At 34.3% G+C, this 13,431-nt stretch overlaps 1 protein-coding gene across 2 annotated transcripts; it reads left to right on the top strand.

The window, feature by feature from the left end:
* The first annotated feature begins 2,034 nt into the window (after positions 1–2,034).
* Positions 2,035–3,612, top strand: LOC111811533 (Heavy metal transport/detoxification superfamily protein). Of its 2 annotated transcripts, none has more exons than XM_023698426.2 (3): positions 2,035–2,203; positions 2,296–2,374; positions 3,105–3,612. In XM_023698426.2, exons 2-3 carry the CDS (start codon positions 2,296–2,298, stop codon positions 3,464–3,466), a joined length of 441 nt encoding a protein of 146 aa, XP_023554194.2. In that variant the 5' UTR covers positions 2,035–2,203; the 3' UTR covers positions 3,467–3,612. The 2 variants fall into 2 exon arrangements, with proteins under 2 accessions (XP_023554194.2, XP_023554193.2); XM_023698425.2 differs by having other exon boundaries at positions 2,037–2,207.
* The last annotated feature ends 9,819 nt before the right edge of the window (positions 3,613–13,431 follow it).

Raw genomic sequence — 13,431 nt, forward strand, 5'->3', positions numbered from 1 at the left:
TCATATTATAACATAATTTCCCAACATAGCATAATCATAACATAACATCATAAAAATATAACACATACAAGACAATAGAGTAGACGTCATTCATACAACATACAAGTCATCCAACCGAACCCATATGCATCCAACAGTAAAACTGCTTACCTGGTTGGTTTAAGTAGGAGTCACTAAATTTTTCAAGTTGATATTATTGATTTTAATTTCGACAATTTTTTAATTTTGAATTTTTTATCAACAGAATTATACTATATTCAATCTCAATTTTTTTTTTTTTTTTTATATTGAATTAGATACTCAAAATTGAAAATTTTGGGAGCTAGAAACTTTTTCAAGAAGCAAAGTACACCTATCACAAAATAATAATAATATTGGAATATATTTTATATAGCCTTAGATTTTCTGTATATATTTTATCTTATCTTCGTAAAATATTTTTTAGATTTAGTTTGTATTCTATTTAAACGTGGTGAATATTAATGAAAATTGAAGTTTAGAACTGATTGAGACTTTCGATCTTACTTATATTTCTCAGACTTTCAATTCCACTTCTGTTTCTCATTCTTAACATTGTATTAGAGTTTCTCATTCGTAAAATATATCGTAATATGATTCTTAACAAATAAAAATAAAAAATTGTGGGTTAACAACGTTAATTGGATTTTAATAATGACTACTGAAGAGCGTTTGTGGGATTCACTATTATATATTATATATATTCATAATAAATATATGATATGGTCACCTGAATCAAACTCCACTCCTAAAATTGATTAAAGGTAATTAATAAGTGAGATTAAAAATGGATGGAATTAGGGTTTTTGTGATTTAAAAATGCCCATTCTGCACCCTAAAACTCGGAGGCTAATGGACCACCCATCATTATCACACCCTAAACTACACTTTTTTCTTTTCCTTTTCTTTTTAATTTTAATATCATTCTTCTTCAAAGTTTATTTTATTTTTAATCTTACCACTTTTAAATATCTATCTTTAATATTTTTTTTTAATAGGTCTTTGGAACCCACGCCAAATTTTAGATGGATTGGATTGGTATCTCGAACAATTCAAATAGAGTTCACAATTCAATCTAGTTCAATCTTCTCTTTTTAAGATTGGGTTAAATTGTTAAGTATAAAAATATTTGTGTACCATATATGTTACATTAATAACTACAATTAAGTCACAGTCCAACAGTCCAACATTAACCTCAGTTACAAATGTCAAATAGTCTCTATCACTTAAATTTTTGAAACATATTTGTATTTTTTAATAAAAAAATATTATTTTATTCAAATTTGAACAACATTTTAAGTAAACATATTTAAAATATGTATTTAAATTTAATTATTTTTTTTTTAAAAAATGGTAATTTAATTAGGTGTGTGGTTTTGAAGTTGATTATGATGGGTGTGTGTGTAATGTGGTGGGGGTTTGTGAGGGAAATTATTCCTAATATCCACGAAAAGCGTGGGATATGTTTCCACCGCACCGCCTTGGTGGACAGCGCCTATCCCACGCGTGCCCACCCTTCCTTTTCAAAATCCAACGCTCCTCTCGTCTCTTCTCGTTTTTTTTTTTTTTTAGTTCATGACACGACTCTCTACAATAGTATGATATTGTCTACTTTGAGTATACGCTCTCATAGCTTTGCTTTCGGCTTTCCCAAAAGGTCTCATACCAATGAAGATAAAATTACTTGATTACTTTAAATTAGCTGACGAGGGACTTTCATCTAACAAGATTTAAGTTCATTAGGTTTGATGATGAAAGTCCCACACCTAAGCTAATTTAGGGAATGATCATGGTTTTATAAATAAAGAATACTTTCTCCATTGGTTTGAGGCCTTTTGCCACGAGAGTTTATGCTTAAAATGGACAATATGATACTATTGTGGAGAGTCGTGTTCATCTAACACAACGTAGGATCTAAAAAATGTTGTAATCGGAGCCCATTACAGAGCATTTTGAAAGCAAATCACATGGATGAAAAGGGAGGGAGAAAAAAACATAAAAAAGAGACCAAAAGGAAACATGTTTGGTAGTGATGATGAGAGGATAACAGTTAGCTCACACACACACTATCTATAAACTCTACACATTGTCTCCCTCTTTCTCCCACACTCACTCTGTTCCTTCTCTTTCCCTTAGCTTTATGCATGCAACCAACTCTTCTAATTAACAACTCTTCCACAACAATGTCTGTAAGTCTCTCTCTCTCTCTCTCTTTCTCTCTCAAACAACAACTCACCATAATATCTCTATTATCTCATGCATTTCGGTGCGTTTCAGATGATCGAGGTTAGAGTTCCAAATCTCGACTGCGAAGGTTGCGCTTCAAAATTGAGGAAAGCACTCTTCAAACTCAAAGGTACCATTATTATATCATTTTCGTTTAGTTATCAACTTTGAGAAGCATTTCTGTAACGATACAAGTCCACCGTTAGCAGATATTGTCCTTTTTGAACTTTTCTTACGGGTTTACCCTCAAAGTTTTTATAGCGCGTCTGCTAGAGAGAAGTTTTCACAACCTTATAAGAGTATTTCGTTCTCCTTTTCAATTGACGCGGGATTTCACCGTTTGATTTTATAACCCTTTCTAATTTTGTAAGAAATGTTTCTAAGAGGGTTTCAATTAAAAAGGTTAGTTTATCAATTTGAAAAAAAAACATTTGAATTCATACCCATAATTTTACAAAATTTATTTTTAATTTTCAAATTTTTAAATAATAGTATCCATAAAAGGAGCCTAAAACAAAGTGGCCCTATAGGGCATGGTGAAATCTCAGATCGGTTGCAAAGAAGAACGAAACACCCTTTATAAGAGTATAGGGAACCGAGCGACCCTATTTTGGTTGGGTACCGTGAGATACCACGTAAGTTGGAGAGGAGAACAAAACACCCTTTTAAGGGTGTGAAAACCTTTCCCAACCAGGTACGTTTTAAAAACCTTGAGACAAAGTCCAACCGATGAAAACTTTTTCGTAGTAGACGTGTTTTAACAATTTTAAGGGAAAGTCCAAGGAAGACAATATCCGGTAGTAGTGGGTCTATGTTAACGGTTGTAATAAAAAAATTAGTATGAATTTGGATGAATGTAGGAGTGGAAGAAGTGGAAGTGGAAATAGAGATGCAGAAAATAACAGTAAGAGGGTACGGATTGGAAGAGAGAAAAGTGGTGAAGGCAATAAAGAGAGCAGGAAAAGCAGCAGAGGCATGGCCATTCCCAGGATACTCTTCACACTACGCCTCATTTTACAAGTACCCTTCATACATAGCCACACATTACTACGACGCTTACAGCGCCACCACCAACCCTACTGCCTCTAATCATCATGCATCGCCCACTTCCCTTCACACTTTCTTCCAGACCCCTTCACTTTACTCCCGCGCTGTCTCCTCCGACCACGCCATTGCCTCCCTTTTCAGTGACGACAATCCCCATGCTTGTTCCATCATGTGATATCATGTCTATTCTACTTTGCTTTTTCACACTCATTATTTTTTAATGGCTTTTTTATAGTCGGGTCAGAGTTGAATGTGTGGTACTACTTAACATGATTATGGTATGGTCGCTAACGCTAATCTAGAGTTAAATTAATTTTATGATTTTTTAATGAAAGCTTTAATTAATGGGTAAATGAAGGTTTGGAAAATGCAGCTTTTTGAGGGGTAAACTCCAACACCACTAAGCAATGAGGCAGAGGAATCTTCAGGATATAGTAATAATAATAAAGGGTTTAAAGTTGGGAAAAGCTATCGATCACCGTTTATTTTTTACAGCCTTTTCAATATTGTGCCCAATACTCTGTGCATCCTCTGTGTAGCTCAGAGATGGCCTTTTCATTATATTTTCTTCCACCCTTTTATGAGGGGGTGTACATCCATTTTTTATTACTGTTGTACATTGAAAATGGACGGGTTCATTTTTTGGAATCCGATTCGAGTTGGGTTCGAGTTTAAATTTTAAATTATTGGGACAACCCAACTCAATTCGAAAATCATACAAAAGGTCCTAAGTCTATGCACCCGCCCATCTGGTCTGACTTTGCCATGTGGCACATATGCAATATTCAATGTTCAAACTAATTAATTATTGTAATTGTTTTTCTCTTTCTCTCTCTTCATCTATCTCATTGTTCTCTTCTCACGGTGTTCATCTTCTCGGTTGACGTCTTCATCTCAAACGTTGATCTAGCTCCCTGGTTACCTCTTTATTTCTTCGTCAGATTCTCTTCTCTGCTCCTATTTCTCCACTCGACGTCGTACTGACTGTCTCTCCACTTGACTTTCCGTTCCATTTCTGTCGGACTTTTATGTTCTGTGTTTCTTGTCGGACTTCTTCGCTTTGTGTTTCTTGTCGGACTTCTTTGGTCGGCCATAGTTTTTTCTCCACTTCTTGTCTCTTCTCAGTTTGGAACAACTTGAACCCAACCCAAAAATTTTCGGGTTGGGTTGGGTTGTGAAAATTTTCAGGTTGGGTTGGTTACCAATCTACCCAACCTAAACTTTTGGGTTAGTTCAACAAAAGTCCCTCAACCCAACCCGACCCAGATCATGTACACCCCTACCTTTCATTCCTTCTTTCCATAAATGAAGTTCACCACTTTCAAATATTGTCTTATTTAGGTTTTTTATTTTGGGCTTCCACTCGATAGGAAAACAGAACAAGTGTCAGTGAGAACGTTGGACCCTAAAGGAGGTGGATTGTGAGATTGGAGTGGACCGTGAAATCTCACATCGGTTGGAGAGAGGAACAAAACACTCTGTAACGGTGTGAAAACTTTTTTTTAATAAATGCTATTTAAAAATGGGAAGCCCATAAGTAAACACTCAATACTATGGACTTCCGCCATTAAAATAAATTTTTATAATTTGTTTTAAAAAAATGCTTTTGAAACTTATAAAAGTTTCAATAATACCCGTAAGCCCTTTGTTTCATATTCCTAAATTTTTAAAAATTTAATCAGAGAGAAAATCGAACAGGAATATGATTTGTGGTGCATATAAACTGTTTGGTGATATACTAACCATATGAAATTTCTTTTAAAAAATTAAATAATTACTTTTTAAAATTCATGAGTATTTTTAAACATATTGGTAACGGCTTCCATGTACAATAACCGGAAGGGTACTTTTGAACTTTTTTTTAAAAAAGTTTAAGGTAACCTCCCTCCATCCCACATTTCTACTGCCGAAAACAGAATTTCCTTCCAAATTTTAAATCTAAAGTAAACGTTGTTTAAAGAAAAGAGTTTTTCCATAAACCTCGTGCGAATACATTGTTTGTCGGGTGTTGCACACATTCAAGCTCACAATAAGTAATGTTATGGTTTCGAGGCTATTTTGATAGGTCAATTTCCATTCACATTTGGTTAAAATTTCATCAATTTCATAAGACGATGTCATAGACTTATATGTTTGCATCAAAATCTTAAAATAAAATAAAATAAAATCAATAAAAACAATTAAAACAAATAAAAAGAATCTACCCGATAAAATAAAATAAATAAAAAGAATTAAAACAATGCCCTATACTAACCTAGAATCTACAAAAATAAAATGCAACTATCCTACGTGTTTTGGTCTTTGATGTAACGCTGTCATCAACCGTATAAGGGTGTCTTGCCTTTACTTGAAATATAAGAGTAGCACGAGACTTGAGTATTTTAAGAAATACTCATTAAGTGACCATTTACTTGAAATATAAGAGTAGCACGAGACTTGAGTATTTTAAGAAATACTCAAAGTGACCCTACTATTGGTGTTTGAGATGCAAACACATGCAACATGAATGAGACCTATCATTTAAAATTATATTCTCTTAAGCAGCTTTCCCGTCCCAAGTCATTAGATATGTATTTAATGCTCTACACTCGGCCCACATGTACAAATATGTGTTAGGTTTTGACATAAGTAAGCCAGAAATTCGAAGTTATGATCTTATTGAATACTGAACTTTGTTTTTTGAGCAAATCTGATAAACAAATCTTAAAAATATTAAAACTATATCTCTCAAAATACTCTAACTGTTTTTACATGATCAAATTCTTCTAACAACCCCTCCCTTGAACTATTCTTCTTTGTCAAGAATTAGTTAAAAACTCTGAATTAGTTAAAAACTCTGCACACCAAGTTTTCACCCAACCTCAGGAATGCTTTTAAATTTAGAGGCTTTGTTAACAAATCAGCCAGCCTGATTTCGGGTACCACAAAATAATAAATGAATAGTTCCTTCTTTTCTAATATCTCTAGGAAAGTGAAATCTTACTTTTATGTGTTCAGAACGTCCACGTAGAACTGGATTTTTTGAACAGCTTAATAGTTGAAGTATTATCACACATTAGCTTTGTTCCTTCTATTTGAGAGTGACCAATCTCTTTGAGTATCATCATCATCCAAACAACTTGACATGCACAGGCACTGGCAGCAACAAACTCAACTTTTGTGGTTGATAAGGTGACTATAGGCTGCTTACGAGAAAACTAAGCTACTGCTCCTCCACTCATCATAAACACATAGTCTGAAGTACTCTTGCTATCTTCCATGTCTCCGGCATAGTCACTATCAGTAAATCATAAAACGACTAATCAAACTTACAACAAACATGAGATCAAGACGAGTAGCTATGAGATACATCAGACTTCCCACTATTTGTTTATACAAAGTTACATCTACTTTTGCACTATTTTCATCTTTGCCAATTTTCTGTCCTTGAACAATGGGATTACAAATAGAATTGTAAACTTTTGCACCATTTTCATCTTTGCCAATTTTCTGTCCTTGAACAATGGGATTATAAATAGAATTGTAATTCTCTATGCCAAATCGATTTAAAACTTCAGCAACATACTTTCTTTGACATATAAAAATATCATCTAATCTTTGTATTACTTCTATTCCAAGAAAAACTCTCATCTGACCTAAGTCAGTCATCAACATAAATGCTTACAATAAGAATTTTACCTCCATTCCTCTCGATGAAAAGTGTTTGCTCACTAGAACTGCTTTTGAATCTTTCCTTGATGAAGTAGGATGCTTTTGAATCTTTCCTTGATGAAGTAGGATTCTATTCGACTAAATTAGGTTCTAGGTGCTTGTTTTAGTCCATAGAGAGCCTTTTGGAGTTTGTACACCATCTCCTCACTTCCCTTTTTCTCATAGACTTCATCGGAATCTACACCCTTTCGCATAACTTTCATACTTGTATTATTTCCAAGTTTGACAATGTGGGAAAATGTCTTGTCTAAGCTTGAAAACATACCTTCACTTGCACACATATGGTTCTTGAAAACATACCTTCACTTGCACACATATGGTTTGAGCAACCAGAATCTAAGAACCAAGCATCACTCTTTTCTGCTTCATGTCTTTCCATATGAGATTAACAACACTTCATCCTCTTTCCATATGAGATTAACAACACTTCATCCTCTTCTTCCAGCTCTGCATAATTCAATTCCTTATTCATCTTTGGACAATCATATTGAAAAAGACCTAACTCATGACACCTATAACATTCAACAGTTGCTTTGTTGAAAGTTGATCTTCCTCTTCCGTGTCCTCTACCCTGTAAGTTCCTGTTCCGTGTCCTCTACCCTGTAAGTTCCTGTTCCGTGTCCTCTACCCCTGTAAGTTCCTGTTCCGTGTCCTCTACCCCTGTAAGTTCCTGTTCCGTGTCCTCTACCCCTGTAAGTTCCTGTTCCGTGTCCTCTACCCCTGTAAGTTCCTGTTCCGTGTCCTCTACCCCTGTAAGTTCCTCTTCCTCCATTACTTATTTTTGTTCGTCCTTCGACTTCTATAACTTGCTCCTCTCCATTAATGTTGGATCTTCGAAATTTTTTGTTCATGCACCACCAATGAACTTTGTAATTCATCAATGGACATATTATCAGTATCTTTGGATTTCTCAATGGATACTACAACATAAGTAAATTTTTCAGTCAGGGTACGCATAATTTTTTCTACAATTTTCTTGTCTGGCATATCTTCTCCATTGCTTTTATCTTGTTGGAAGTTATCATCATTCTTGCAAAATAATCTATGATACTTTCATCATTCTTCATCTCTAGGATCTCAAATTCTCTCCTTAGTGCATTAAGAAGAGATTTCTTCACTTTTTGGTTTCCACCAAATTTTCGCTTCATTGAGTCCCACACAATCTTGGCTGTGCAACGATCCAAGATTTGTTCAAAGACAGTACGATCAATTGCATGGAAGAGGTAATGCTTTACTTGGTGATCTTTGAGTCTAGCATCATCAAGGTGGCACTTTTGTGCCTCAGTCAACATTGTTCCTTCTCTGTTTATGAGAAACCAATCTCCATCACACTTCATAGCCTTTTTGCTCTGAGCAAATTTTGTTCCTTCCTATTCTGAGAAACCAATCTCCACCACACTCCATAGCCTTTTTGCTCTGAGCAAATTTTCCATCAATCTCTCCAATGATCATAGTGACCATCGAAGTGAGGGATCCTCGTTAAAACTTTGTCTTCACTCATACTCTCTCTATTTGATCACTCAAAAATTGCGGCTTTGATACCAATTGTTAGGTTTTGACATAACTAAGCCAGACACATAAGCCAATGAAGTTCGAAGTGATGATCTTATTGAATATTGAACTTCGCTTTTATATTCTTACAAATAACCATGAATAGAATCTAACCACAAATCTTGTAAACAAATCTAAACAAAAAAAAATATTTAAACTAGATTTCTGAAAATACTCTAAATGTTTTGACCTAATCAAATTCTTCTAACAATATGGATCCATAAGACGGTTTGCACACCCCTTGTGTCTCCGGTTGGTCAGGCTAGCGTCTCTGGTGTTGTTGCTTAACACTCAAAAGGAATAGCAACCGTCATAGCATCATATTAAATATGATGATCATTTTCCTATTTATAATGTACGCATTCGTACTCATCATAAAGGAAAATATCCCTATGCACGTGAACATACATTTATGCATCAACATGTTCATGGTAAGCAAATCATGCAACACAACCCTTGTCTCAATTTCATTTCATTTCATTCATATCATAGGGTTGTACATCATAAACCTCCTTGTCTCTAATATTTCATTGCATGTCATACATATGATCATGGCCTAATGTAATGATGTCACATAATCTCATGGCATTTCATAGCATATCATAATTAATCAAAGCATAAAATGACATCCATTCATATTCTAATATTACTTGGCATGTTTGGACACATTATATCACAAACCATATCATATCATCACAATACATCATATCATTGAAATGTATCATATCCTAGTACATAACAAGCATATCAAACATATGTCGCATGTAAGGCTACTGGGAATGTGTCATTATACATAAGACAAATTCTATCAACCATATCAATGGTAGAGCCACTTATTTGGTCGACCTAGGCCGGAGTTACTAATTATTATCTGTACCAGTCCAAATTTGCTCCTCAAGTTCCAATTCAACCTCATATTCATCTTCTTAATTAATACAACATGACTGCAAAGATCAGCCATCTAGTAGTCCAATTATGAAGTGTAAAGAAATATTTCGACATCTAGTTTCATGAGTTCCCTACGACGTATTCTGTGTCATAGGACCATGTTGCATTGCTCATTGGGAAGTTTTTAGGATATCTTGGGTTCTCGTTCTAATAGATTTTTTTTTTTTTTTTTTTTTTGTTAAGTCTTGAAGCAAACTAAGGAAAAATTCTTAACAGGTACATCCTAACCCATGTCTTTGCATGCATAAATCTTTCATAAGAATCTTGTCACTTGGTATTCATTTACCTTGATTTCTTATAAAATGTCTTGGGAGGTAACGACGTACTTTACCTCTGGGTTCATATCCCAATTTTTCCAATCTTTTTAAGATCTTACATACTTACCCTTAATATTATAAATGAGTCTCATATAAATTTACATAGAATTTTGAGTTTTTTAAGAAAACATCTTACATACTTACCCTTAGTATTATAAATAAGTCTCATATAAATTTACATAGAATTTTGAGTTTCTTAGGGTCTTGAAAACATCTTAAATTTTTCATAGGGGTATTTGGACATTAACCACCCCAAACCTTGTTTTAAATTCTCAGCATGGTAGGTCTTGTAACTGTATATAATCATTTTAACCCATGAAATAAGGTTCCTCGTCAAATTTTATGCCATAGAGGGATCACTTTGGTCATAACTACAGGTACATAATTACAGTGGCATTTTAGTCATTTTACACTTATCCCTTGGTTTATCCCCTTCTCATAATCTAATGATAACCAAATTTCATACATAACCTTATTATAACACATTGAGTATTTTCATAAGATTTAATGAGCAATCGAATCTATTTAGTAGGTTCATGGCTCTGATGCTTCATTGAGATCACTATTCATGTGGACACTAACGTTGAAAAACCTTAAAATACTTAACTCAACCTTAATTTTAATTTTCTTACTTTTAAGATGACTGGCTTTCTTCCACCAACTAGACCAATAGTTTAATTAGTTTCATCCATTACATTCTTCTCCAAGTCTAATTCTCTAAACCTCATTTTAACAATCTTGAAATTTAGCTACGTATTATTTTGAAACATCTTGGCATGACTATGAAAACTCATCGTTAACTTTCTATAGAAATTTTTTATACCAAGCTTTTGTAATGTATTCACGTAGGGGTATAGGGAAGATTACCATGGAATTTCTACTTGATTTAGAGACCAAGCTATTGTAATGTATTCATGTAGAGGTATAGAGAAGATTACCATGGAACTTCTACTCGATTTAGAGACTTTTTTTTTACCATCGTGGATCCTCTGCCCAAATGGCTTCGTACCTTTAAGACATCTGGAAAATATCATATTGCAGGCCATCTCCACAAATACTTATAAAACTGTGGCCATTATCCTAACGTTTTATCCTACCATAGCTAAATAACTTTAAATCAACTTACAACCCTCACACCTTAGTCATTTTCATTTGAAAATACTTACTCGTCAGTATATGATGGTACATTCCTTTCCATCTCTATGGTCATAACAATGCATATTTTATCTACGTTCGAGATGTCTAACTGAAACATCTAACTTTCCTTAACAAAATCATTTTCATGCGTATGTTAACATTTAGTATCTTACTAAACACTAGTTCCCCATTCACAATACAAATCTGGCTAAATTTAAACATCATCAATAAATCAATTAACATTCACATTTCATACCAGGTAAATCATAACATAAAAAAACAACATCATTTATTATCTTTTGTAAGACATGTCTAATGGAGATGAAACATCAGCAGTGGAACCATGAAATATATTAACCCTACTCCCTAAGTTAGTCTACAGAATCTATAACGTAGAACTCTGATATCAACTCTAACAACCCTAATTCCCTACTAAAACAGAGTCGCCATATGCATGATGTAACCTCTTTATGCATAAACATTCATTTAAAACAATTTCATAAAATAATGTCATAGACTTATACGTTTTCATAAGAGTCTTAAGATAAAATAACTAGAAATGTCCCATGCAAAAATAAAATAATAAAAAAAAGATTAAAACGGTGTCTTAGACTAACTTAAAATCTACAAAATAAAAATACAACTATCCTGTGTAGGTTTTATGGTCTTTAGTAACAGCATCCCATAAAAAAAAAAATGAAAACCATGAGTTGGCCAAAATTATAACTCGGAACCATATATATACTAAATTGCATCAAATTCTAGCTTCTCGAAGATCTTTAGGTTGTAGCGTATTAGAGGTCTTCGACTATTGGTTTATTGAAAGTGTCTCACTCATAACTTCTTAAAGGATTTTGACCTTGGACTTGTTAAAGGTAGAACTTTTAGCTTATTGAAGTTCTTCGAGCAGTAGCTTTTTGAATACTCGATTTTCGAGATTTTGAATCTTAGACCATGACTAAAAAGAGAAGATAAAAGCAAATAAAATAAAATACAAAAAATACAGTAAATTTTAAGTCAAATTAAACAAAAAAAAAAAAAACATGTAACACGGGATCCGTCGCCCCTCAACCAACTAAGACATTTATTCATCGATTCCTCTCATCCCTTGTCACAACAAGACAGAGCTAATCCAACATTGTATTGCTCTCTAAAAGGCCAGTCCATTTGACGAAGCAATCTTGGACTGGAGCTCGGGCCAAAAATTAAATACCTAATTTTTCATTTTAAAGTCAAATTTTTGAGATTTTATTGAGGGTTTTAGATGTTGAATTTATAGATGAGGTAGAAGAGATAAATGTTTAGAAAAATTCTTGGAACTTAAGAAAAATATAAAAAAATAGTAAAAAGTGAGAAAATTGGACAAAGTCAACCTCGAAGGGTAAATTGGTAATTTTTATCCCCTTGTCTAATTGGGGTCTAGGTGATGGATAGAATATCTCTATGGTAAAGTATGCATGAACCAGAGCAATTTACATGTTGACTTAGGTTAGAACTTTTCCAGTAGATCAAACATCGTAGGATTGTGAGTGACGATTAGAGGTCTAGACATAGGTGCAACTAGAGAATTGGTTTAGCCTTGAGAAGCTAACTTCAAGTGATCTAGAAACACGAGATGAGACCTAAACCACATAGACGCTCTAGAACCTAGTAATCTACACGATGCCCAAGGAAAATTATGAGAACACATGAGACTACTAGCATAGTGAACAAAATCAATTTAAGGAATCCCTATTGCATGTAGAAACAGGTCAAGCCTGTAAACCCACCTTGAGAGGGGACGAGGGACTACATGAATAGGCGACATGAGAAACTACTACTGTGTGTAGAAATGAGTTAAAGCTCGTAAACCTACCTTGAGAAGGGACGAGAGATTACATGAGTAAAGAACATAAGGAATTGCTGTTGTGTGTTGAAACAGGTTAAAGTTCGTACACCCGCCTTAAGAGGGGATGTAGGACTACGTGGGTAGAGAACATAAGAAACCAATATTGTGTGTAGAACAAACCTGTCTTGAAAGGGGATGAGAGACTACATACGTAGATAACATGATGAATTGCTACCGTGTGTAGTAACCTGCATTGAGAGGGGACGAGGGGCTACACAAATAGTTAATTGAGGATATACTATTATGTGTAGAACAAATCCACCCTGAGAAGGGACGAAGGACTATGTAAGAAGGTTCTATTGCGTTTGGAATAAATCCACTTTAAGAGGAGACGAGGGACTACATAAATTGGTGCCACTATAGAGTGTACTTTTTAGAGCCCAAAGAAAAGTCGGTGGTAACTTACTAGGTTAAGGATGTAATGTGAGCCTGCAACAAGGTCGCTTACTAAGTACATTTTTATACTCCCCTTTTCTCATTTTCTTTTTGAGGTTTTTGCAAGCTGTTGATCGAGGTGGAGTAACGTTCAAGAGCTCTGTGGTCATAGTGGGGTTGTTTTGAAGCATTAGTATATCTTTATATTTCGAG

The sequence above is a fragment of the Cucurbita pepo genome, chromosome 15 (assembly GCF_057944985.1).
Source record: "Cucurbita pepo subsp. pepo isolate OVF chromosome 15, ASM5794498v1, whole genome shotgun sequence".
In the NCBI taxonomy this organism is placed as follows: domain Eukaryota; kingdom Viridiplantae; phylum Streptophyta; class Magnoliopsida; order Cucurbitales; family Cucurbitaceae; genus Cucurbita; species Cucurbita pepo.

Bases quoted from the DNA above. Each gene is read 5' to 3' on its own strand.
- LOC111811533 (XM_023698425.2), top strand. From the start codon at position 2,163: ATGCAACCAACTCTTCTAATTAACAACTCTTCCACAACAATGTCT. The intron at 2,208-2,295 runs GTAAGTCTCTCT...GGTGCGTTTCAG, and splicing joins ACTCTTCCACAACAATGTCT to ATGATCGAGGTTAGAGTTCC. The intron at 2,375-3,104 runs GTACCATTATTA...GGATGAATGTAG, and splicing joins AGCACTCTTCAAACTCAAAG to GAGTGGAAGAAGTGGAAGTG.